Here is a 27,227-nt window from a genome sequence, read left to right on the forward strand (position 1 = left end):
GTTTGGAACAACTGAAAAATACTGGCTTTTTAACATCCCAAGCCTCCATAACTGACATATCCAGGATGTTATTTCCTGCCCCTCATTAAAATTAATATTTAGGTAGTATTAAATACCAACGAGAATAAACCTCAAGGTACACAAAATGTTCCTTAAATGTATGTAATTTGTTTTTTCTTCATAGCCTGGTTCACCTGGATCTGTAATTCCTGCTCAAGCACATGGGAAAATATTCACAAAACCAGATCCCCAATGGGACTCCACAGTTACTGCATCCGAAGCTGAAAACGGTGTTCACCTAAAAACAGAGCTCCAACAAAAACAGCTGTCAAATAACAGCCAAGCACTTTCAAAGAATCATCCTCCTCAGACACACGTCCGTAATTCATCTGAGCAACTTTCACAAAAGCTGCCTTCTGCACCAACAAAGTTGCACTGTCCTCCATCACCTCACCTAGAAAATCCTCCAAAGTCATCCACGCCTCACACACCTGTACAGCATGGTTATCTTTCACCAAAGCCTCCTTCACAGCAGTTAGGATCTCCCTACAGGCCTCATCATTCACAGTCACCTCAAGTTGGAACACCTCAGCGAGAGCCTCAGAGAAACTTTTATCCAGCAGCACAGAACCTTCAAGCCAATACTCAGCAGGCAACTTCTGGAACATTATTTACACAGACACCCTCAGGACAATCTGCAGCAACATACAGTCAGTTTAACCAACAAAGTCTGAACAGCACGGCACCACCCCCTCCACCTCCTCCACCTCCTTCTTCTTCATCTTACTATCAAAACCAGCAGCCCTCTGCAAACTTTCAGAATTATAATCAGCTCAAAGGTAGTCTTTCTCAACAAACTGTGTTTACATCAGGACCAAATCAAGCACTTCCTGGCACCACAAGCCAGCAAACAGTTCCAGGACATCATGTGACTCCAGGGCATTTTTTGCCCTCTCAGAACCCTACCATTCACCATCAAACTGCTGCTGCTGTAGTCCCCCCTCCTCCTCCACCACCGCCTGCTCCAGGACCGCACCTTGTACAACAGCCAAATTCCCATCAGCAACACTCTGTAGCACATGTAGTAGGGCCTGTTCATGCGGTCACCCCTGGGTCGCATATTCATTCTCAAACTGCTGGACACCACTTACCTCCACCCCCACCCCCTCCCGGTCCTGCCCCTCATCACCATCCGCCACCCCATCCTTCCACAGGACTCCAAGGTCTACAAGCACAACACCAGCATGTTGTAAATTCAGCACCCCCACCACCCCCTCCGCCGCCACCTTCCAGTGTTTTGGCTTCTGGGCATCATACCACATCAGCTCAAGCCTTACACCACCCACCTCATCAAGGACCTCCACTTTTTCCTTCGAGTGCTCATCCAGCTGTACCACCGTATCCCTCACAAGCTACACATCATACCACTTTGGGACCGGGACCCCAGCACCAGCCTTCTGGAACAGGGCCACATTGTCCATTACCTGTCACAGGTCCTCATCTCCAGCCCCAAGGACCAAACAGTATTCCAACACCTACTGCTTCAGGGTTCTGTCCTCATCCTGGCTCTGTGGCCCTGCCACATGGGGTTCAAGGACCTCAGCAGGCATCTCCAGTGCCTGGACAGATTCCAATTCACAGAGCACAGGTGCCACCAACATTTCAAAACAATTACCATGGGTCAGGGTGGCATTAAAATGGACTCCAAAAACATTTTTTTAAATGTTCTGTAAGATAAACTGTATATTTCATATGTACCTGTTAAGGTACTTTTTAAAGCTTGTACATGAATCTTTGTATAAAAAACACCAGTGCTCTTTCATTGTATTTTTCTCATTTTTGCTTTTTGAAATTCCTTTAAAAAATGTGCTGTTAAGCCAGTATTAGGTATCTTTATTTTGTAAGTGAACATTCCAGCTGTTTTTTCTGGCAGATCTGATGCTGATTTGATGCTGTATGATCTTTAAATTTTATTGTTGCAGTTAAATTCATTTAGTGAATGTTCTATTATTTTATACATACACATTAAGTACTCAGCTAAGTAATGGCACTATGAGGATTTTCTTTTCTCCCCTTTCCTGTCAGCAGCAGTTCTGTGAATGCATCTTAGGTATAAAAATGCAATACAGATTTTTATATTTTGGTGTGGACATGGCTCATTTTTGTTTTACCAGTTATTTGCAAGCAAAATGTAATTTAATGTATAGATGATTTCTAGTGGCTCCTGACAAACTGTAAATACTGCATTTCTTTTGCGTATATAATTGCTTACAGCTTTTCTCATTTGATATATAGCATTGTACATATGACAAGTCTTTTGCAAAACTGTGTGATCTCTGTGAAAGTAGTACAGTATATGACCTTTAATTTTTTATTTTAAATATACTGTCACATTGAAGCACTGGTTGGGCATTTTAATTCATGTTAATAAATCACAATTATGTCAGTTTTACCAAATTGTCCTGTACAACTTCTAAGATCGGGGTCTGTGTGTTTCTACAGAAGTTCTAGTTTTCAGATATAGTTTGTAAGGAGCCTTCAATTTTCTTCAGCAACTACTACCTCAGCAACAGGAGGCAGCAAGGGGTTGTTCCTGCGGTGGCTTCTGTTGGCATTTTTGCAGGAGCCACAGGAAACTACTGAAATGATCGTGCTGGGTCAATTAAGGATGTGGCATCATACAAAATGAATCCAGACCACTAATGCATTACAGTAGTTCTTGAATACAGTGTGCAACAACTGTTTGAAAATATGGTAGTTTGCCCAAAACAGGAAAACTTGTCTTGGGTGTACAAAACTAAAGAAAAAAGGCATTATTCCTAGATCTCTCAGTGAAATGAAAATGGCCTCTTAAGTGAACGTTTTTATTGCTAAAATATAAAATACTAGTTATAATCTTGGAAAAATTAAAATTTTCCAGCCTTTGTCTTCTACCTCTGAGGAGGATTCGGTAAGTACATCCAATAATAATGATACTGTTTGTTTATCAACACATTTTCCATCATCTAATTATCTGACATAATTTGGCACAGGATACAAATTCTGTGCATCAGAGAAAGTAAACACTAAAATGACTGAGTGACGACCTACAGTCATGTTTTCACACTTTGAATTTCTACTTCCTTTTGAAAATTAGCTAACAATGGTACATTAACGCAGCTCATTTAGGGCTCAATCCTAATCAGCTTGAAATTTTAGAAGAATATAGGCCAAATTTGCCATCCTCGATTTGTCCAACAAAATTCTATGTATGGTATTTATAGTAAAGAAACATTTGAGAAGAAACAGTTTTACATCATCTATCCTGATAGTTTCAAACAGAAAAAAGGTAACTAGTGTGTGAAATATAAATATTCTTCTTAAAAAGTCTGTCCTTCTAAGCAGTTTAAATTCTTCACTGGCTTGAAATGGGCCTACTACAGAAATATGCATACAGAAGCTTTTGTGTGAACTGCAGAATCTTATTTGATTCCTTGATGAAGTATATATTCTCAAATATGGTCTTCCACCAAAATTTCATTCAACTTATTTAAAAGGGGGAGAAAAAAGGATAATTTAGGAAATAATCTGAACTACGGATAGAAACTGAAGTTCTCTACTCCAGTGTAAAGTTTCCTTACTTTATCCTGGTAACTAGTTATCTGTGGTCCAGGTATGGGAAGAAGCAAGTCAGTAAATCAGTTTTCACCTAAAAAGTTTATGACTTTTTGCAGATTTTATATCCACCTTTTCTCTGCCTTTGGGCAGTTCTGTCTGCCAATTTCCAGATAGCCAGCTCCTGTATCTGCTATAAACATATATATGATCCACTGCTTGTCATTTTCCATGAAGATTTCACATGGACTACAGAAAGGAAAAGACAGGACATTCAACTAAAGTTAGAGAGCTAGTTAGAATGTTTAGCATAACCAGTGGTTCTCATTTAGTTTTTGTGCATTCTTTATCAACAAGCCACTAAGAATCTGATAAAACCGTATTATGCCTAATACAAATGTATATTCCTTCTAGAACAACTGTTCTAGGCTGTTGTATCATAAGGGACACACCTGTAAAAATTTATAATCTGGTTTATTTTCCAACATGAGCAAAAACTGCATTAGACAAATTTCGTTCAAATATACTATCACCCTGATAAAAATCCTTTTACCCTTAGGGAAGAAATAAATTGTGCTCTATGGTTCTTGTAAGGATGTTTCTTACAGAAATCATGGATAGTATCACCAGTCTACAGCCACTATCTATCACAGAATTTACATGGAAACCTACAGCCTCATTAGAAAAACTTAGCATGCACATTTCATAAAGAAATGAATGAATGATCCATTCTGCCTCACTGTGGTATGAGATGTAATGGTAATTCCTAAGAGGGTTATGTGTCTTGTTTCCTAACAGCAAATGCTGTTTTAAGTTTGCAATGATCGAACAAATGCAGTCAGTATGTTTTTGATGAACCATGGATGAAAAGAGATCACTGAAATTCTAAAGAATCAATCTATACTATAGCTTTTCTCCTAAATCCCTTCTGCCCTTAAAAAATAATAAATGATTTCCTTATAATAAGCCTTAATGCATGTTTTACAACTACATCTGCTGCAACAGGAATGCTGGTATTTAGTTTTAGTGACACTACTCTGATAGCAAATGTTCACTGATTCTATCATTTATAGGGCAATGACCAAGGCAATGTCTGGAAAAAAAAAACCAAAACACTTTAATTTTTAAGACAACTGCAAGCACCTCAAACAATGGATTATTGTTACAACACTTGTTAGCTTTTCACAATCTAGTTATTGCAAAGGCATATGGATAAATGTTAATGGACAAAGTCAAAAACGAGGCACCTTAATGAATGTAAAATTTAAAATAAAAAGACATTCAATCCACTGACGTCTAAAAGAGGCTAAATATACCTCTATATATTACATTCTAAAATTGTATTGCCTACTATGGTTTGTGTCCTGGAGTCTACAATTAATTTTAAGGAAATGCATAAACAAAACTGTGTGCAACCTGCAAAGGGAAAATCATTTTCTCAACTTCATTTTATGGAAAGACAATGAAAAAGCTAGTAAAATTTGTTGTAGCCACACGTAAAGCTACCTATGGAATGAATGTGATCACTGTTACCTTTGAGCTGTGAGGAGTATTCTGCTCACTGCACTGCAAATTGTATATACCACACCTTGTGTTCTAGACAAGCATGATCATGCTTTTCAAAAAATATATGTATTTTTTCATTCCACACAATGAACACGTTTCTCTTTTCCAATTTAATCTATGTAGAGCTTAACTTACAGCGCCCAGAGGAGGCAACATGACATGGTACTGAGCCATCACATTTTTAAAGGGAAATTGCTCTTCTTTAAAAGTACTTTTAAAAATATGCAAAAATACAAATGGGACTGCTAAATTATAATGCATATTTTAGAATGAGAAGCATATATTTTCTTCCTTTAAAGTGCCATATAGAGAATGACATCTTACAACCCAGAGCCACTTTGTTTAAAATCCAATGTGAAAAGACTGTTATGGAATGAAAAGTTTGCACAACTCCTTGGAGCAGTTAAAGTCTGCTACATGCAACATAGGCTACAAAGCACTCAAGACTTGGTAGCTTTTCTGAAATTTGAGTCCCCCTCCCATATTTAATGGAAAGTAACATTTACAGGGTGCATTTACATACACTATAATACAGGAATGATGTCCCTTTGCCAGAAGATAAAATTGTACATTTCCTTGCTATTTCTTGGTTCCAACTTGATAATTTCTTAAGATTGTAAATTATATAGTACTCAGCTAAAATATTTCTTCATAAATAGTTACAAAACCTGCCAAAACACAAAGGGAAAGTATTTTTCATTCAAAAAAAGGACATTTGAATGTCACACAACACAAGAAACAATGCTTAGAGACATGTTATTGTTTCCAGAAGAAAATGGTCAGTAAACTACTTAGCTGAAGACGAAAGACTACCCTTCCCCAGGATCACAGTGCACAAAAAGCAAAATGTCAAACAACAGTACCTCAAAGCAAAATAAAGGTCTGAGGATGAAGCCAGCTCACTTGTAATCCTGTTAAAGAATGAGAGTCACCGTTTAGGTCCAATGTACTGGGAACATTTGCTAGCTCAGAATGCAATATTGGTAGAATTTGCTAAGAATTCAACCAAGGATGCCGAAGGCATTCGCCAGCTGAGGCTCGTTTTTCTGGAACCATTTCTAACATCGGGATCAGGAAATCTGTAAACTGTGCAGCATCTTCATGGGGCCAGCCATACTTTTCCACAAGTACATCAAAGAGGCTCCAGGGCTTCAGCTTGGTGATGTGTCGCAGTTCTCCTATAGGGGGAAAAACAGGCCAATGTCAAGAAAGCTCCAAATCTGCATTCCCCATTGTTGGTCCAGTCAGGCTCTTTTCAATGAAGCGGACAACCACCTGCTCAACACTTACACGGCAACAACAAAGGACACCAGCTTTTCCCCGCTAGGCAGTAATCATTACATGCACATATGACCAAGGCATATTTCAAGTAAGCCTGGTGGATGTAAATAGAGGTTAATTAATAGTTCATTCACATTAGTTCTAAGTTTCTTTAAGTAAGTGGAGTGGGCTCACTTTGCCCAGAGTGTTTTCTTTTCCAAAGGCTGAAGCAAGCCACTCTCATTTCAACCTGGGATCTTTCGTAAAATTTGCAAACTTGAGGCCAACCCAAATCAAACACCATTCATGTCTACGCATTTGTTGTAAAATCTAAGATCCTAGGACATTAATTTGTAAATCTTGAAGTTATATTTCACAAACTGTACTAGCTGCAGTATGAAAAGTGTGGGTTACAGGCAGCTTTGGTTGACATAACAGAATGACGAACAAGCTAGTAAATGGCCTACGAGCTGTAATGGTCATTTCATGAGAGAAAAAAAGGTTATTTTTAAGTCAAAACTGCAAAAAAGGGCTGGAGTCGGTGGCTCACACCTGTAATCCTAGCCGTCTGGGAGGCTGAGGCAGGAGGATCCCTTGAGCCCATGAGTTTCAGACCAGCCTGGGTAACACAGACCAGACCCTGTCTCCACTTAAAAAAAAAAGAAAAAAAGAAAAAAAGTAGCTGGGGGCGGTGGTACATCCCAGCTACTCAGGAGGCTGAGGCAGGAGCATTGCTGGAGTCCAGGAGGCCAAGGCTGCAGTGAGTCAAGGTCATGCCACTGCACTCCAGCCTGGAAGAGGGGCAAGCGAAACCCTGTCTCCCCATAACCCTGTTCAAAAAGGCAATAAACTGTCAAAAGCTCCAGATAATTTCACTGTAAATAACTCATTTTCTCTGCCTGTTTGAAGTTTTCACAAGACACCCCACCCCTGCCCATAGGCCTCCTTAGGAGCCCCTCAGTGTACCCTGAGCAGCTTCTGCAGAGGAAGCACTCCCCTGTGCCCACACCCCACAGCAGCCAGGTCTCGGCGGGGAGGGGGAGGCATTCAAGCACCTGCACGGCACACTTCATACAAGGGCTGACTTTCAATTGCTATAATTTAAACAAATTTTTTTCATGAGATGCATCAATAGATAATCAGTGCTCTGCTCACAAACGTGTTCTCAGGAGGCTTGTTCTGTTTCACCCATTCAAGTCAATTTAGAAAAGCCCTCCCCTTTAAAAACATAATGAAAAGAAAAGAACGTTACAGAAAATTGTAAGAACAAAAGGGGAAGTAGCCTACAACCCTACCCACAACGGCTCTTCTTTTGTGTCTATTGTGAAGCGTGTTCTTACACACTAGTATGTCTACAGAGCCGCAATCATGCTCTGCACAGGGCTCTGCGTAAAGAATCTCTTAAGAGGACTGCTTGCTAAAGGGGCTGGGATGTAAAATAAGCTTCTGTTTCCAATATGAGGACTGGAGATAGAGTTAAGCATCACATCCAGACATCAGGTCTGTGTTGATGAAGAAATGAACCTACAATATTAGAGGCGGGAAGGGATCTCCTGTTGAAGGAAACAGTCTCCATAAAAACAAAGTCTGAGCAGAGACTGCAGGTTTATCCCTCTAGGCCCAAAATTCCGGCTCTAGGAATCCAGCCCAAGGAGATAAACCCTGGTTGCACCACCCCAAATTCATGCCTAATATATGCTGGCACAAAATTACATGTACTTGCAAAATTACAAAGAGCCAATAACAGTAAAATGGTGGTTACAAGAAAACCAAGGTAGATTCACTTAATAGTATTTAGTATTACTTAACAACATGGGAGAAGATCATGGTACAACATTAGGCAGTAAAGGAACAGCCAAACTATGTCCTACAGATAATCACAAGATTATTAAAACACTCATTAAGATGGAAATCAAGTGAATAAAAACACCAGCTTTTGTTAGTAGGTAATTTCAATTTCCACATTTTCTGTAATATGACTATATTGATTTAGACTGTTGATCTCACCACAGCAACAGTGAAGCAAACTAAGAAAGCACGCACATGACTAAACCAAGTTCTCGGGGAAGGAGAGCGAACTTTTATGACATTAATCTATGCTATCTCAGAATAAATACTCTCCAGGTTTGCAAATAAAGGCAAATACAGAGAAGCACTGTCTGCTGAGAATAGTAAAGGAACCTATTTCTGAGAGGCCAGGTGTTAAACTAAGATCCATCAACAAGGCATCTTTTAAGTACAATCCTCCATGAAAAGAAAAGGTTTACCACTATAAATGCTTAACAGCTGCACAGTAACAGTGAGCAAAACAATATAACACTGAACGGCCATGAGAAACTATTCATCCATAACTAGGCATACTGTAAACTGGTAAAAATATTTGCAAGGAGCAGCATAAAATATCTACTTTTGACAAGGTAAAGACTATGTGCAAAGAAGCAGTCTATAAACAACAGTATATGCAGGACAGTCCTAAACACCTATGGTCCTGAGCACACAGCAGCACTGCAATATAACAAAACACTGAACCGCCTCTAAAAAAAAAAAGTGTGGGCCGGGCGCGGTGGCTCAAGCCTGTAATCCCAGCACTTTGGGAGGCCGAGACGGGCGGATCACGAGGTCAGGAGATCGAGACCATCCTGGCTAATATGGTGAAACCCCGTCTCTACTAAAAATACAAAAAACTAGCCGGGCGAGGTGGGGGCGCCTGTAGTCCCAGCTACTCGGGAGGCTGAGGCAGGAGAATGGCGTAAACCCGGGGGGCGGAGCTTGCAGTGAGCTGAGATCCGGCCACTGCACTCCAGCCTGGGCGACAAAGCGAGACTCCGTCTCAAAAAAAAAAAAAAAGTGTGAACTTTTTTTGTGGAAAAACTTTATACTGCAAAGGAAATCAATTCATCTGGATGCTACAATGATTATGTGTACAAACCCTTAAGCTCAATATAAGAAGTAACCTTGCCCTGGAAGTCCCTGATAAGGTTACTCAAACACAAAGCCCTAGCCCCCAGCTCTGTACCTGCTGCCAGCCGACACAACAAGAGTGGCCTCACTGGGTGAGTGGGGGCCTCGAGTCCATGAGCCAGCTCCAGCCCTGCAGACGATGCCCAAGAAATGGAGACACCTCCATCACTCAGAATGATAATTAAGAATAAGAGGGGAAAGCACATTTTAAAAGCACATTTTCACCATTTGCTTTTATTATAAAAGTAGCACCCTAACAAGTTAAAGAAATGTTATCGGCCAGGCGTGGTGGCTCATGACTGTAATGCCAGCACTTTAGGAGGCCAAGGCAGGAAGATCACCTGAGGTCAGGAGTTCGAGACCAACCTGGCCAACATGGTGAAACCCGATCTCTAATAAATACAAAAATTAGCCAGGCGTGGTGGTGCACGCCTGTAATCCCAGCTACTGGGGAAGCTAAGGCACAAGAATTGTTTGAACCCAGGAGGCAGAGGTTGCAATGAGCTGAGATCGCACCACTGCACTCCAGCCTAGGCAACAGAGTGAGACTCTGTCTCAAAAAAAAAAAAAAAGAAAAGAAAAGAAAATATATGAAGATGTGTTTCACTGAAACAAGTTTTGCAAATAACAAGACAACTGTGACAATTTTAATTTTTTTTAAAGTTCCATTTCTAGCCTGTCCTCCTTAAAGAATGTGGAATATCACTTCACCCTTCCTGTGACTATCAGCTGTCAACCTCACTATCAACTCACACACACACATAGGCAAACATGAGCCTGGCGGCCAACTGTGCTGTTCCCCAGGAGCCCCTCAGGCTTCTGAATGTGCTCTGACAAACAGCCTGACAGAGCCAAGGAAAGCCAGCAGGAAGCAGGCTCTGAGGAAGGCTCCGCCTGCAAAGCAAAGGCTTTGTGACAGCAGCTGTACTGGCCAGTCCTGGACTTGCAGAGTCCGTCTAAGGAAACAGGGAAGTTCTATTATACTTCTCTTGAATCTTAAAGTGGTTTGTGAAAGAAAATACATTATTTTATCCATGAAATTGTCATATTCCAGAATTAAATAAAGCAGCCCACGAGGTTCCACACTACATGTGGGAAGACTCTAAAGGCAAATCCTAGACTATATGTACATGAACAGTGGTGAACAAAGCAAACCATGATACAAACCATGATACAAAACTGATGAGCATCAATTAGATGCACGTAGAAAGTAAACCTACCAAGAAATACCAATACAAAGTAAGAGACAATCAAGAGATTTGAATGAATTCTTATACAAGTAGACAACCACATGTGGGTAAATACTGGAGTTTACAATGTGTATAAGCCCTACTTCACATCCCATACAAAATCAACTCAAAACACATCATATGCCTCAGAGCTAAAACTAAGCAGTTCCTAGAAAAGTAAATCTTCATGACCTTGAAGTAGGCAATGATTAGATGTGACATCATAAGCACAAATTGTAAAATGTATATAAATTGGCCTTCATCAAAATTTAAACATTTATACTTAAACTTTCACACATGTATTCAAGAGAAATGGAAACATCTGCTACACAAACTTGTACATTAATCATCATAGTGGCGTCATTCATAATAGCCAAAAAGTGGGGGAAACCAAACGCCCATCACCTGCTGGAGGGATAAACAAGAGGAGTGGCAGTGACAACGCCCAGCCCGTGAGGTTGTCAAATGCCCACGAAAGAGCGTTCGTTGCTCTTTACAGCATCAAAAGAATCTGTTGCTTTTTAGGTATTCAGGAGATAATTTTGAAACACTGTGACAAGTTCAACTCAGACACTAAATATTAAAAATACAGAATAAGGTATCTCTTTTTAAAACTCAGCTCCTGGGTTTTAGCCCTCAGTTCTCCCCTTTCTCTTGATGTTGTCCCTGACTCGGGGAAATGTGGATTTTATGCTGCTGCACAGAAGCTTCTTGCTTTTGAAATTTTCAATTGTATTTGAGGTCTGTAATCTGACACACACACACACACGCAGGCGCACACACATGCACACATAATCACTCTCTTTTATCCCAACACACTTGATGCTCTCATCTAGAGACCAGTTTTTGTTTAAGTAAACTGTCTCCTTTGATGATCCCATTATCAACGCAGCAATTTTTACTAAAATGCACCTGCTGAATGGTCAGAAAAATTCCTGGTGACCAGCCCAGTGAGGTCTGCTCCTGGCTGCACTGTTTTTCCTATCATGATCTGAGGGCTGAAATGCTTCTGGGGACCACCCACTTCTTGAAGACAGGACAGGGAAAAAAATTCACGGACATGCTGATTTCTATTGGCCTACCTCTCAACACACTAGTTTCTTAATGCTTTTTGGTGGCTCATGTCCAGCAAATTATCTTTAAGAGGGTGAGAGCTGTAATTACATTCCCTGACCAAAAATATAGCTCAATTTTTAACTTTCTGGCCAAAGAATGATTCAAACTAGTAATGATCATGGCTTCTTGAATTATACACAAGAAGAAGAGACAGATGAGCTGCATTTGATGCTCGACTTTAACACACAGACCCCGCTCTTCTCTGGCCGCGTGGCAGGGATGAAAATCTGCTTCTGACCTGGAGGAGACAGAGTGGGAAAACGTCTTGGGAAGGCACTCTCCATCGGTAACTGCTTTCAAAGGTGACAGGCATATCAACAGCTGTTTTAAATTTTGTTCTTGGCCGGGCGTGGTGGCTCACGCCTGTAATCCCAGCACTTTGGGAGGCCGAGATGGGCGGATCACAAGGTCAGGAGATCGAGACCATGGTGAAACCCCGTCTCTACTAAAAATAGAAAAAATTAGCCGGGCGCAGGGGCGGGCGCCTGTAGTCCCAGCTACTCGGGAGGCTGAGGCAGGAGAATGGCGTGAACCCAGGAGGCGGAGCTTGCAGTGAGCCGATATTGCGCCACTGCACTCCAGCCTGGGCGACAGAGCGAGACTCCGTCTCAAAAAAAAAAAAAAAAAAAAAAAAAAAAAAAAAAAAAAAATTTTGTTCTTTATCAGTTCTAGCACAAAGTATTTTAGGTATTTCAGGAAAAAAATTTCAATGGCTACTTTTAAGATTCCATTATTTTCAAAATGTACATTCACATACTACTTAGGGGAACATGCCAAAACACATCTTTCAGGCAGCAAGCCATTCCCCTCATCCTAAGAGACACGATGAAATCTATTTCCATGACGGGCCGTCATTCCTCACGTTATCCTGTGACTTCTGTAAAAACCCTAAATCCCTTCTGATCTCTACTGCCATTAGAAATTATAATCAGGAAAGAACTGAAGTCCCAATTCTCAGTCATTTCAGGGGATTTCTCACCTAGTCACAAACACTCTCTTACATCCAAAAAAAGGAAAAAAGAACTGTAGGTACCACAGTAACACCAAGTCAAAATATTTTTGATCTCTCATTAAGAAAGATGCCAAATGCATTTTAACTCTGCAGGTTACCTTCAAATAAGCTGCTCAAAAAGAACTCGATCACACAAGTCCTAAGTATATGTGGTGATGATGGCGGTAACCTAGAGCTACACATCCACAAGCTGTCTCAGGGAGCAAGGCTGCTGACAGAAAGCCCCACGGGGAAGCTGCTAGCCAGCCATTTATGGCCACATGCAGGCCACTCTCCCTGACACGAAAGGAACCATCACAGGAGTGACAGGCCAAGAGCAGATGCCTGTGCCGGCTCCATGCCTGCAGGCCGCTTATAGGCCCCTCCTTCCAAAAACTCAGTGACTTCGCTTGCTCATCATTCAAGGCCTCTCTTTCTGTCCCTCTTTCCTTCCTTCCCACTGTGCACAGTATGGAGTCCTCGATCCCCCTAACAGACAGACAATTAACAATGACAACTCAATGCACGGCCAGGCGCAGTGGCTCACACCTGTAATCCCAGCAACTGGGAGGCTGAGGTGGGTGGATCACGTTAGGTCAGGAGTTTGAGACCATCCTGGCCAACATGGTGAAAACCTGTCTCTACTAAAAATGCAAAAATTAGCTGGGCGTGGTGGCAGGTGCCTGTAATCCTGGCTACTTCGGAAGTTGAGGCAGGAGAATTACTTGAAGCCGGGAGGCGGAGGTTGCACTGAGCCGAGACTGTGCCAGTCCGGGCAACAGAGTGAGACTCCATCTCAAAAAAAGAAAGACAAATACAGAGGCAGGTCACTCTAAGTGGGTCTTCGTTGATGAGGAAAGGTTCCAATTAAAGGAATAATTCCTGAGTGACTTTGCTGTTGGTCTCACTGTACCAGATGACCCCAGTGGAAAATGAGGCTCACCAAACCATGGCGCCCAAGCAGATGCTGTGCCCCATGTCTCTCAGGTCTCTCCTCCCCTCCAGAGCATCACAAGTCAATCATGTTCTCTCTTTCCGAAACAGGCCAGGCCCAACTCCAATCTGACCCACAGCTGGGGGCTCACAGCAAGTCACCCACCAGCCACGGCGCCCCAGGGACCAGGCCATCTCCCCCACCAGCTCTGGAAACATTCTGAAATGTGGGAGGGGCCTGCCTTCAATAAAAACACAATTCCCCAAGCCATACTGAATCCCAAGCCACAATAATTCACAGCTTTTTCCTTGTTTTTTTTCTGAGACAGAGTCTTGCTCTGTCACCCAGGCTGGAGTGCAGTGGCGTGATCCCAGCTCATTGCAACCTCTGCCTCCCAGGTTCAAGCAATTCTCCTGCCTCAGCCTCCCCAGTAGCTGGGATTGCAGGCACCTGCTACCACGCCCTGCTAATTATGTTTTAGTAGAGAAGGGGTTTTGCCATGTTGGCCGGGCTGGTCTTGAACTTGTGACCTCAAGCGATCCACCCACCTCAGCCTCAGCATGAGCCACCATGCCCAGCCCAATTATTTTCAAATAACATTTTCTCTAAGTTTCCCAGGGAAACTCAGCCTGTTTTCTCAGTAATACTGCTGTATAGTTCATAAGCTTCCAGTGTTTTCCTGTTTATAGCTTTGCTTTAGCAATAATAACAGCTCCAGTTGTGCCCAGTGCTGTAAAGGCACCCTCTTATACTTTCTTGTAACAGCCAACCCGAAAGAACCCCTATTGACCGATGAGGAAACTTAAGTTCACAGACTACCTGATGTGCCATTCTCACAGCAGGTTGAAGCCCCAGTTCCATTACTAAACACAGCTAAACAGCAAAGCCATTTTCCTGCCCTTGACTCCACTTGGGCCTGTGCTTGCGAGTCTCCATGTGGGGAGGGGAACCCTGTACCTGGCTAACGTGGCCTAGACTCAGAGACCAGATTCTCAGAACCAAAAATAATTACTGATTGTCTGACAAATGGTTTTTCCTGACAATACCTGTGATAAGTCTTAAAGGTAATGAGGAAAATAATTACATCTAATTGTATATTTCACAAATTGCCTTCACCAGGTGATCCTATAAAGTCTGAGAGGGGTAGTCAATTTGCCCAGAGTAAATGCAGCAGGAAACCACCATCTTTAGCACAGTCAGTTCTCAAGTCTTGTACACTTAACAGGAAAATGTAATTTAAAGTTAAATATAAGGACTGGTTAGCCAAACCTCACCAAAGTGAGTAATAAAGATTACTACTCCTTATCTCATAGGAAAATAAAAAATCAGTTTGAGGCCAGGCATGGTGGCTCACACCTCTCTAATCCCAGCACTTTGGGATGCCAAGATGGGTGAATGACCTGAGGTCAGGAGTTTGAAAACAGCCTGGTCAACATGGTGAAACCCTATCTCCAACAAAAATATAAAAACTTAGCTGGGGACATGGTGGTGGGCACCTGTAATCCTGGCTACTTGGGAAGCTGAGGCAGGAGAATCGCTTGAACCCAGGGTGGGTGGAGGTTGCAGTGAGCTAAGATCACACCACTGCGCTCCAGCCTGGACAACAAGAGCGAAACTCCATCTCAAAAAAAAAAAAAAAAAAATCAATGTGGTTCTCCAAATTTAGCTAAGTGAGGGAGACAGAGCATCTGGGACTTTCAGAAATTTCTAAAAGTCCATGTCCTACTCACATCAACTTTAAAAGTTCTTTATTAAGGGCTGTCACATCCAAAAACAAAAATCTAACCTGAAAAATATGAAGTAAAAGGACCAACTACACTCATCACAAAAAAGTACAGCAGGCTGGGCGCAGTGGCTCATGCCTGTAATCCCAGCATTTTGGAAGGCTAAGGCAGGTGGATCACTTGAGGTCAGGAGTTTGAGACCAGCCTGGCTAATACGGTGAAACCCCGTCTCTACTAAAAATACAAAATAATTAGCCAGACATGGTGGCACGCCTGTAATCCCAGCTACCTGGGAGGCTGCAGCAGGTGAATTGCTTTGGGAACATAGGATGTGATTTTTAAGAATGTCAGGAATGCAACATTTCATAGGTCTACATCCACTACAGAAATAACCCAGGCAGACCAAAAGCCATGTCCCTGGACATTCATTAAGTCCAGTCTCTAGGCCACCTCTGTTCCACTACAGAGAGTCCATGACATGAGAAATGAAAAGATAAGTCTAGCCGGCTTTTAACAATCATCTAAATTCCTTTTTATAAATATATGAATACACAGATTGGTAACTTGGAGTAAGAAAAGAGAGAAGCAGAGGAGAAAACTGCTATTAGGAATGCTGTTCTCTTACAAAATTCTTACTCCAGGTATCAGATGGGTCAGGTTTATTTCTTGAGAGCTTTCTTCGGAAGAACTCCCCAGCTGTGAAACTCCAGATCTTTCTCCATTGCCCAATCACGAATGCACAATTTCTCCTTTTGGGAGAAGACTATGCTGAAAATTAGTGTTGCATAAATACCGTTACCTTTTCTGGTGAAAAACTCCTTGGAATATTTCCCCAACATAGCGTATTTTCGAGGGACTTTCCCCAGCAGTTCAATGATCAATGCTATGTGATCTGCATTGGGAAACATTGCCAGCAAAACAGAAACACACGACAGTTTAATCAGTACACTGCATGCAGACACTACTACCGCCCGCGCAGACAGAAACAGAGCGCAACTTGAATGACCAAAAGTACAGGCCTTCCTCACGTTGCTGGATTCAGGATCCAGAGCTGGAGGGCACAGGAGAGGGGCTGGTGAACAGGGTGACCGCAGCACAGGGCTAAATGTGGTCTTCCCTGACAACTTTTCTATCAGCACAGGAATTCTGCTGGGTTGCGTTTTGAATTTAGGAGAAATGCCTTTGTCACCATTAATGCTAAAATCAGCAGCTGCTCTTCAGTTTCTGTCTGCATCGTGGCGCTTTTCAAAAAGAAGAGGTACTACCTCTGCGATTGAAGAATTCCCGAGAATATTTTCCAGATAGAGCAAAGTGCCTTGGAATACTGCCTAGCAGCTCTATGATGTGGGCTATGTGGTCTATGGAGGAGAGAAAAAAGGATATGGGAATGGGAGGGGCAAAGGGAAGGATGGGATAAAAGAAGAGGGAAAAATTGAAATTAGTAAAAAATCAGAAATAGATTCAAATCAACAGTGTCTGCAGCACATCCATGCAGAGGCTTGTAGGAATGACAGGCCTCAGGCACCACCAGGAGCAGTAACAGTGACTGAGGCCAGCTCACCCCAGGCCACCCCAGCATCGCAAGCAAATAAGCATGGAGATGGTCAGGTTTACAGATGGAATTCAAGCCAGAATTCCTGGGTTTTCAACTCAGCTCCCAAACAGGACAGAGAAATGGGCAGCACATCAATGGTCGAAAGGACCACAGAGAGGTTTCAGGTCTGTATCATCTGTCCTCTCTCAGCCAGCTGGGTTCCTGCCCTGTGCAAGGCCAGGAAGAGCCGCTGGTGTAGGCCCCTGGGGGCTCACTGGAGTGCTGCCTGTACCAGGCAGGCTCTGCCCATTCACTGAGACTGAGGGGGCGTCAAACTCAAAGGAAAAGCATCTGAATTTGGTGTTTGAAAACCAAAAACATGGCTCTATTTCAGTACAAAAATACAGTACTCTACAGAAGTTCAGGGCTGGCAGGAGACCTAGAATGAGGTATTCAGCAGGCACTAATACTCACCTTCGTCTCTGGAATAGTCTTCCCCAGAATGTGGTTCAAACAAATAATCTCCCGTTGCCAGCTCAAATGCCTAGGATACAACAGACGACATGCTAAGCACTTCAGAGACTGGCCCCCAAGTCAACAGCTTTTTCTCCTTACAGAAGAGACCGCCACTTTATGAAGATCTGAATCAAACAAAATCGCCTCCCAAAAGTGCTCAATACTAATTTTTTTCTTTCTTCCACATTCAAAGAAGTTTCAGAAGTATTCTTACATTTCTTCTAAGGAAAGATATAAGAGCTATGTATTCTGTTCATTTTGCAGGAAGCAAAACCAAACCGTCAGTGATTCAGCCGCACCTGTGTGCAGGCCTGGCAAAGCACAGTATGCACGCTATAAACGGTAGAACGAGAGTTCAACCCAGGACTCAACCAAGCCCATCTGACTCCAGCACCTGCCTCAACCACTATAATAGCCTTGGCCTCTGTATAGCAGACACTGCTGCGTCCTTTAGGCAAAGACCTTCATGTTTCAGTAACCGAGGACTATTTTCAGCATCTCATCATCTATTTTCATCATCATCTCATTCACTTCTGATTCAACCAAAGGAAAACCTGGAAACAAAACAGACCCTCTTTGTCCCCAGGGCCAGAGGACGCAGATGGCCTTGCAGACCCTTTTGTAGATGTCACGGAGCACTGGCTTCCTGGGTGGCCACTGGCTGTCCCTCAGCATGCCAGTATGTAGGGAAGGCCATTTGTTCCCATTTCCCTTGCTCACAAAAAAACCCTCAAGAACATGAGTTTAAGCTGGTAACAATATATAAATATGGCAACTGCTACTGCTCTGCTGATCAAAGAGTATGTTTTAAAAGCGAAAAAAAGAATAAGCTAAATCCCATTTCTGGTTTTTCTCATAGCTGCTTCTATTCTGAATGGATCTTGCTATCCCAAAAGGTGTTCAGACGCCCAATCACTGATGCCTGTGGATCTGTGACTGCCCTCCCCACTCCCGCCCCCAGGAGCCAATGCTGGGGCAACTGCACTGCATCAACCTACCTTCTTTTTCTTTCAATGACCACACAGTGTTGGGAAGGAACCCTTAAGGGAAGACTCACCTGCCTGGGTGAGGGGCCACCTCTCCTAGCACTGTCTTTAACAAACCAAGAGTGGGACAGTCAGCCCAGGACCACATCTTTTCACCTTTTTTTTAAAAAAAGACTGCATGTGAATCAGTTGAAGGAAGGAAGCATGGTGACAAGATGACTGCCAGCTGCCCAGGCGGTAAGCATTAGTTTATGAACTCAGGATCCTGCCCTGAACCTGGCATAGGTCTGAGCAGGACACAGACACGTCACATCTCAGCATGGTGAGCTGGTGGTCCCAGCACTGTGGATGCCCGAAGGCACCAGCAGAAAACGCAGGAAGGCCCTTACGTAGGGCCTCTCCTTTCCACTCAATAAACAAAAAAGACAGCTGGGCCAATCCCAGGTGAGGGCAGGAGAACCTCATTATTGGCCCCAAATCCAAGTGGAACAACTAGATTACACACTTAATGGCCAGGAGAGTCCTTCCAGCCTGGGAGACAATCAACTCAGTATCTTACAAGCTAAGAGAAAAAATCTGAAAACTCTAATGGGACAACGAGGACTTGAAAAGCTTGGATCAAGTTCCAAGCTGCTTTTCAACCCCTGCCTTGAGCCCTATGCTAACTCTTTTAATTAATTTTCAAAATGACTTCGATCAGGTCACATCCATTTCTTTTCCTTTCATATTTTTTGAGATGGGACCTCACTATGTTATCCAGGCTGGACTCAACCTGTTGGGCTCCAATGATCCTCTCTCAGCCTCTAGAGAAGCTAGGACTACAGGCGCACTACACTGTGCCCAGCTTTGTACATATTTCTTACCGCCAAAATATGTCAGCTATGTATTCTTTGAAAAAATGATCATTTTGATTAGCACCCTTATATTTCCAAGAAAACATGTATAGAAGCCAATCAATAAAATAATTTTTCTTTTTTTTTTATTTTTTGAGACAGAGTCTTGCTCTGTCGCCCAGGCTGGAGTGCAATTGCATAATCAATCTCAGCTCACTGCAAGCTCCGCCTCCCAGGTTCACACTGTTCTCCTGCCTCAGCCTCCCGAGTAGCTGGAACTACAGGTGCCCCCCACCACGTCTGGCTAATTTTTTGTATTTTTAGTAGAGATGGGGTTTCACCATGTTAGCCAGGATGGTCTCGATCTCCTGACCTTGTGATCTGCCTGCCTCAGCCTCCCAACATGCTGGGATTACAGGCGTGAGCCACCGCGTCTGGCGAAATAATTTTTTTTTTTTTAAAAGGAAGAAGGAAGATGCAGGCTGTAATGCTACCCGTTTTTGGTTCTTTGGAGAGTGACTAGATTCTCTTAACAATACAACATGTACAGCAGGGCAAATGCACACTACAATGAAAAACCTCTGCCTTCAACTCAGGTACTCCCAGTATAACCTTCTATTGCCCAGGCTGGAGTGCAGCAGTGCAATCTTGGCTCACTACAACCTTCGCCTCCCGGGTTCAAGCAATTCTCCTGCCTCAGCCACCTGAGTAGCTGGGACTACAGGCACGTGCCACCACGCCCAGCTAATCTGTGTATTTTCAGTAGAGATGGGGTTTTGCCATGTTGGCCAGGCTGGTCTCAAACTCCTTGCCTCAAGTGATCCACCTGCCTTAGCCTCCCAAAGTGCTGGGATTACAGGTATGCACCACCCTGCTGGGCCCGAGTATAACTTTTATTATTATTTTTAATACCTGGGAACTTCGGATTCTTCTCCACTTGCCCCAATTCCCTCAAAGGGCTTTTCCCTGGACCTACTTGTTTCTGGATTCTTGGGAGACCAAGTGCCTCTCTCCTAAAACATTCTCCTATGCCGAAGTACCCTGATTCTGAACAAGTAAGATCAGCTATTTGTTCTGTGATGTGACCAGTGCCAAAGAAGTCTGGTGAAGTTTCTTGGAATGGCTTTTCTTGTTTCTATGGCACTGACCAGGACTCACCATGGAGTTCATAAAAGGTCCTATCCGGGACTCTAACACATAAATGCAGAGAAATCAATGCTTCAGCTACAAAGAAGTTTCAGATTATATGTAATTACACCTGGAAGGTGTAAAGCTCAAGAAAAAGCAAAACTCAAGAAAAGTAAAACAGATCTAAAACCAACATATCCTTGCTGTGATCCTTCATTCTGTTGTGCTTCTCCAGCTGCAGAGCCTAAAGCTATGCTCCCCGACAATAGCCAATGGAATCTTGCTACCACCCCTCAGCTCTCATTCCCAACAGAGTCTCTGTGAGATTTGATGCCATTTATAAAACTCAAAGACAGCTGAGCACAGTGGCACATGCCTGTAATCCCAGCATTTTGGGAGACCAGGGCGGGTGGATCACTTGAGCTCAGGAGATCGAGACCAGCGTAGACAACATGACAAAACTCCATCTCTACAGAAAATACAAAACTTAGCCAGGCGTGGTAGCAAGGCGTGGTAGCATGTGCCTGTAGTCCCAGCTACACCAGAGGCTGAGGTGGGAGGATCACTTGAGCTTGGGAAGTGGAGTCTACCGTGAACCATAGTCATGCCACTGCACTTCAGCTTGGGCAACAGAGCAAGACTTTGTCTCCAAACAAACAAACAAAACCTTCAAAGTCTATAGGCGTTACCACCAAGAACCATCTGTGACCTTACGACAGCTTGGTATTATGAGGTCAAATTTAATATATTAAATGCAATATTTTTACACTACAACAGAACAGATGAGGTAAGAAACACTGCCTCATTGCTCCTAGGTTCTCTAGGAAGAACAAAAGAAACCTCTAAAGCAGGGACTTTTCGGGGGCGGGGAAGGCAGTGAATGAGGGCCTGCCCCTTTCCCAAAAAAAAAAAAAAAAACAAACAAAAACAAAAACTCCCTTATGACAACCAACTGAAAAAGAAAACCTCATAAGCCATCCTGACAGCACTAAGGGAGCTTATGCTTAATTCTTGGGAAGGGGGCAGGTGAGGAGACAGAAAGGCTTTTCCTTAGGAACCTGTTATTGATAATTATGCCACTGTTCACAGCAACAGCATTTCAAGAAGTAAACAGGACAGGAAATTGTACGGAGGGACAAATGTTCATCAAATGGAAGGCAGGACAGATAACCTGGTATAAAATTGTGCTGACAGTTCCATTATCCCACTACATCTGTGATTGTGTCCTATTTTTCTGGTTATATCACCAAACTTAATACCCCAAATTAGAAGCACAGCATTTCAGAGTTGAAAGAGTTCTTAGTGCCTAATTCAGGGCAGCCCTGCTGCTGGTGGCCATTGTGACTTAACCTTCCCCACATCCTGAAATGGCGCCTGCTCCCCGACCCCCACTCACTGTCTCTGCGGCTCCCATTCCACTGACTCCCACGTCTCAGTCTGCCTGCTGGGGTCACACAGAAAGGGCCAAATGCCTCTCCACACAGCACTCTCTAAGTTCAAAGTGACCATCACTGGCCACCGGTTCTTTTAACTGTTCTCTTCTATAACTAGCTAAGGCAGGGACTTGGGTTTTGATACGGAAGAAGTTTAACACCTTTAATAATTTAAACATAATTATCTGGTATTATCATAAGAGCAACGAGGGAATAGAAAGGCCTGGTGTTTCAGGACCTATCTGGCCATGTGTTGACTCAGATCATGCTGAGTCAAAGCTGAAAGACACAAAGCACCCTCTTTTTCTCCTATCAGCTGGCACTAACTGCTCAAAACAATGCTTTTACCTGAGCATTAGAGGAGATAAAACACAGCAAATTCAAAAGAATTGTTAAATTAACCTCTGAATAACAGAAAATTAACATATTTATTCTGCATTCCTTTTTTTCAGTGAGAAGAAAAATGCTAAGCCTTCCACACAACCCTTTCTTTTAAATATTGGAAGAATGTGGATAAAAAACAGTATGGAATAGAAAAAACATGAAACCCAACAGCAAACAACCCACCTTTCCCAACACAGCATGCCTAAGTAAAGCCCACCGAGAAAAAGCTGCTGAATGGGCCAGGAAACAGGGTAGAGGAAGAGAACCAGGAACTGGCTTGCAGACGTGGAGCCCCTTATGTTCACCAACTCACAGGTTCAGGGACAATGAACAAATGAACAAACGATGCCGGGCAGGGCCAGGGGAGTTTAGAGACGATGCAACTGTGCGGCACAAAACCAGCAGCAAAAACAGGCCTGACAGGTGAAAGAAGAGGCTTCTGCCGCCCTGCGGAGGCCGCCATCTCAACCACTCTGGGAACAGACTGTCAGCGGGAGTGGGTGCTGCTGCCACTGTCTCAGAAGGGGCTAGACATCCTAGAATAAGCCAGAATATCTGCTAGCTCTTGCTTTCTAAGGGAAGAGAGATTATGCATTGGCATCTGGGGAAATCCCTTCCAGTCTGGAAGAGGTGAGGAACCCTGCATGTCTGGTTGACCAGGCAGAGGCTACATGGAGGGGCTCCCACCTGCCTGCCTCAGGCAGTCTTCCCCTGGGAGATGCCACCTCATCTTTCTCCACAGCATGAGTGAAGGGAAAAGTTCCCTATACCCTGCAAATTTTCAGGGACTACAAGTGAAGTCACTGTGTCACCACAACTGAGTCTGATTCATGGGGCTGCGGGCTGTGCAGGGCCTTAAGAAGAGACCATCTCTCTCTCACAAGCCCACAATCACACCAAACACCCAGGGCCCGCCTGAGGAGGATCCTTCCACTTCTTAAGATGCCCGCGGCAGTAAACTTCCCCTCACCCAGCCCACGGCGGATGACCCTTACAGTCAGAAAAACTGAGGTCACACGCCTCAGAGAGACTCAGCCCCATCCAGAGTATGAGAGGAACGAGCCAATTCCCACGGCAGCAAAGGGCAGAGCCGTCCTTACCATACATGCTGTGCTCCAGATGTCCGCAGGGGTGCTGTACCCCGCTCCTATTAAAACCTCTATGGAGCGGTACTGACGCGTCTGGATGTCTTCCGTGAAGTGTTTATGCTGGAAGGGAACAGGCTGCATTACCACAGAGCAACACAGACATTCAAAAAGTGTCTTCGCACACAGAATCAAGACCAAAGTGTTTTAGAAAGAAAACTCTACTTACCACCCAACAAGCATTTCCCAGGTCAGCAATTTTTACTCTAATTTTATCTGCATTCCGTGGATCCAGGGGATTCACCAACAAGTCAGCCGCCCGGGTTTTTGCTGGCATGAGCAAACAGCAGGACAGTTAGTGATTAGGATAAGTGGTTTCCATGCGTGAGCACAGTGTTTGCCAGGGTCAGTCTCCTTTCCTAAAGAGTGGTGGAATGATCACTCAGGCCTGGGACACTGTAAATTCAACTTGACAGAACTAAAACTGCTTGTTCTTCACCTCTGGAAAATTCTCCACGAAACAGCAAACTGGGCTGCCCACAGGATGCCAAGGGCACTGCCTTGCCCTTTCTCTTCTTATCCCCAGTTCCTTCAGGTCCAGGTCAGCCCTAGAACAAGCCGGCCTTGCTCTCTCCCTGTCTGCTGCTTTGTGGCGGCTCTTCACGGTGTCAGTCCATCCCTTCACGGCCCGGATCGAGCTTGCTGATGCATTATTACAAGGAACATGAAGGTAGAAAGAACACTGCTGTGGGGGCCAATCACTACCAGTGACACACAGTTCCTTGGACGCCACAAGACATCAGGGTCCCTGGCACCCACACCTCACACCCACATTGTCCCCTACAGTTCCCACTGCCTGGGCTGAGCACACACAGATCTCAAGGGGTAGATGACTGCTGATTAACAAACGCAGATTAAAAGCAGGGACTAAACTATTTTGGTTTTGTTGTAGACAAGGAAGGGCCCAGACAGAGGTCTCTTGAGATGGCCTGGGCCATAAAGGCAACCTCTGAGGTCACTCATGAACTTGTCACGTACGTGAGCAGTCATTCTTAATTCCAGGGTGACCCCAGGGAATCTCAAAGGCAGGTATAGGGCCAGCTTCCCAGGGATTCTGGGGCCAGATCTTCTCAGACAAGTCCAGATCATGCCTGTATCAAGCAGAGTTAATCAAGGGGCAAGTGACAAAGAAAAATAATTTCATGAGGCCCAGAAAAATAGTCCTTAAAGTCAGCATCTTCATCACCAAACCTCAGACTGACCTACAAGATCAGATTTCTGATAAAGATGAAATAAAACCAGGACTTTATTTATTGTACAAGTAATTTTGAAATGGTATTTAAAAACCAAGCAGAAAAGTCTGTTCAATGTAGAACATTAAACACTGATACGATTTGGGTTTGTGTCCCTGACGGTATCTCATGTCGAATTGTAATCCCTCGTGTTGGAAGAGGGGCCTGGTGGGAGGTGACTGGATCATGGGGGCAGATTTCCACCTTGCTGTTCTTGTGATACTGAGTGAGTTCTCATGAGATCTGGTTGTTCAAAAGTGTGTAGCACGTCTCCCTTCTCTCCTCCTCCTGCTCCAGCCATGTAAGATGCCTGCTTCCCCTTCTACCATATTTTACAGTTTCCTAAGGCCTCCCCAGCCATGCTACCTGTATAGCCTATGGAACCGTGAGTCAATTAAACCTGTTTTCTAAATAAACTACGGAGTTTCCAGTATTTTTATAGCAGTGTGAGAACGGACTAACACAAACACCTACCTAGGAGAGCCCCTTTGTTTCCTTGAAGCTGGGCAGTGCTGAAATGAACTAAACCTCTCTTGGGGTACGTATGAGCGATGGAACCAGGGTGCTTGAGGAGGCTCTGATTCTTCAGCAAGCCCCATAACAGGAAAGAGGGCCAGCCTTGCAACTTGCAGTAAAGCAGTGAACAGGCAAAGCCTCAGGACCTAGGGTGCCCACACAGCTCCCTAGCAGGGCTCCAGATAATTCTGACCAGTATCTTAACCCTCAAGACCTGTTCCTCCAGCATGTTAATCAACTGAGCCAGCCAGGTACAGATATTCCCTGCTCGCTACCTTCCATATGCCTGTTTCCTTGTTTATAAGGATTCTGATCCACTGCAGGGCCTCACCAAAGGCCAGGTATGAGCTCAGGAAAAGAAACACCAGAACTCAGCAAAAAATCAGAAAGAGCGCAGCACAGAGACCAACAAAAGAAGGCAAAATGTACATACACTGATTCACCTGGGGCTGAGAACAGAGGTCCAGGATAAATACAAAAATGCTGACCCAACGGGTAGATGAACAACACTAGACATGATTAGATGAATGCCTCATATGTCATTTAATCAAGGAGAATCAGCAAGAAGGAAAATGGAGTTTGAGGTTTGAAGAACTGGATTTAAATCTAAGTTTCAATATCTACAAGGTGTAAGACTGGCAAATGACTTACACTGTATGAGGCTCGGTATTCAGGAAAAGAAGAATCGGAAGGGACCACCCCTTCCGCACCAAAGAAACTAAAAACCCAAACACACAAGAATCAGGACAGCATCTGGGTGCCTGGCCAGATTCAGGGGCTTCCCTCTGCTGTGACCAGCTGAACCATCATCTGGGGCAGGAGGCTCCCAACTGGTCAGTGAGGGACCAGAGAGCCGCAGCACAGGGAAGGGGAGGCCCAAGAGCAACTTCTACCCCCACAAACAACTCAAATCACAGGTCTAATGTGAAGAGGGCAAGGCCCTATTAAACGTATTGTGGTCCCCCTGAGCCACAGGATGATGTGGTTTCTTTTTCTCCATGAGAACAGGTAGCTGAGTTGGCTGTTATCTGAGGGCACTCAAGTCAAAGGAAATGATCTGTAATCTGCCACCCACTCCGAGATGTTGTTTTTAAAAACATTTCTCAGGAGCTGCTTACTTCAATCACGCTAGAAGAAATACTTTCAAAGACCCAACACCTCACATTTAAATTCAGGGATTTTTTTTTTTTTTTTTTGAGACAGAGTCTCCCTCTGTCGCCCAGGCTGGAGTGCAGTGGCACGATCTTGGCTCACCGCAACCTCCGTCTCCTGTGTTCAAACAATTCTCCTGCCTCAGCCTCCCGAGCAGCTGGGATTACTGGCGCCTGCCACCGCGCCCAGCTAATTTTTGTGTTTTTAGTAGAGACGAGATTTCACCATATTGGCCAGGCTAGACTTGAACTCCGGACATCAAGTGATCTGCCCACCTCGGCCTCCCGAAGTGCTGGGATTACAGGCATAAGCCGCCACACTTGGCCTAAATTCGGGTTTTTTCCTTTTTTTTTTTTTGTACTTAATATCCTTCATTAAGGTGACATGCTGTTATCCTCCTGGTTCGGGTTTGTAAACAGTTACTCAGCTTCTAAGATGTTCCAAATGATGCTAGGTAATGTATCTCAACAACTTAATTGCATAAAAACAACAGGAGGTAAAAGAGATTTTGTTTTTCTTTCTTTTCTCACTATGATAGTTCCTGAACTAAGGTACCAGACTGCTACATTCCCAAAAAGCCCACTGAAACCCAAATGGAATGCTTTTGTTGCATCTCCTCTGACTGAGTCACCACGGTAGTGACCTGTCACACGGTTTCCTTCTTACAGATAATGGTGACACAAAGGACAAACTGGAGCTGTCTTCCTTCCAAAATGAAAACTTGCAACTGCACTCTGCTTCCACTAAGAGGGGAATGAGTGGAAAGCTTTCACTTCGGGAAGAACTGAGCCCCTTGAGTCACCTTCTGACACACTAGTCTCCGGGTGACACTGTGGTCACTCATTCCACAAGACGCTATCATAGAAACTAGATGGTAGCCAACAACGCCTCAGCATGATGAGACAGCTGCTGTCACATGCACATAACACATGGTGCTAGGCACACACTGACTCTTTACATTGTAAGAGGTCCTTATGAGGATGGCGAGAATAT

General features: G+C 43.8%; 2 protein-coding genes across 24 annotated transcripts in view; one reads left to right on the forward strand and one right to left on the reverse strand.

The window, feature by feature from the left end:
• Nucleotides 1–2,452, forward strand: part of KMT2E (lysine methyltransferase 2E (inactive)) — a 101,141-nt gene extending 98,689 nt beyond the window's left edge. For all 11 annotated transcript variants that reach the window (XR_012432769.1, XM_074035728.1, XM_015447888.4 and 8 more), the window contains one exon: nt 185–2,452. Coding sequence is in view for 10 of the 11 variants with exons in the window: in XM_074035728.1 (XP_073891829.1) it covers nt 185–1,696 (1,512 nt within the window). In the remaining variant the exon portion in view is untranslated. The remainder of the gene's footprint in view (nt 1–184) is intronic.
• Nucleotides 2,453–4,686: 2,234 nt separating this feature from the next.
• Nucleotides 4,687–27,227, reverse strand: part of SRPK2 (SRSF protein kinase 2) — a 290,349-nt gene continuing 267,808 nt past the window's right edge. For 6 of the 13 annotated variants that reach the window (XM_045387523.3, XM_045387520.3, XM_045387525.3 and 3 more), the window contains 6 exons: nt 23,504–23,604; nt 23,290–23,397; nt 17,384–17,453; nt 16,641–16,733; nt 16,175–16,267; nt 4,687–6,338 (listed from right to left, as the gene is read on the reverse strand). In XM_045387523.3, coding sequence (XP_045243458.1) covers nt 6,154–6,338; nt 16,175–16,267; nt 16,641–16,733; nt 17,384–17,453; nt 23,290–23,397; nt 23,504–23,604 — 650 coding nt within the window. In that variant the 3' untranslated portion in view covers nt 4,687–6,153. The remainder of the gene's footprint in view (nt 6,339–16,174; nt 16,268–16,640; nt 16,734–17,383; nt 17,454–23,289; nt 23,398–23,503; nt 23,605–27,227) is intronic. The other 7 variants (XM_045387524.3, XM_045387521.3, XM_045387528.3 and 4 more) reach the window with 3 other exon arrangements.

This window comes from Macaca fascicularis, chromosome 3, assembly GCF_037993035.2.
Source record: "Macaca fascicularis isolate 582-1 chromosome 3, T2T-MFA8v1.1".
In the NCBI taxonomy this organism is placed as follows: Eukaryota; Metazoa; Chordata; class Mammalia; order Primates; family Cercopithecidae; genus Macaca; species Macaca fascicularis.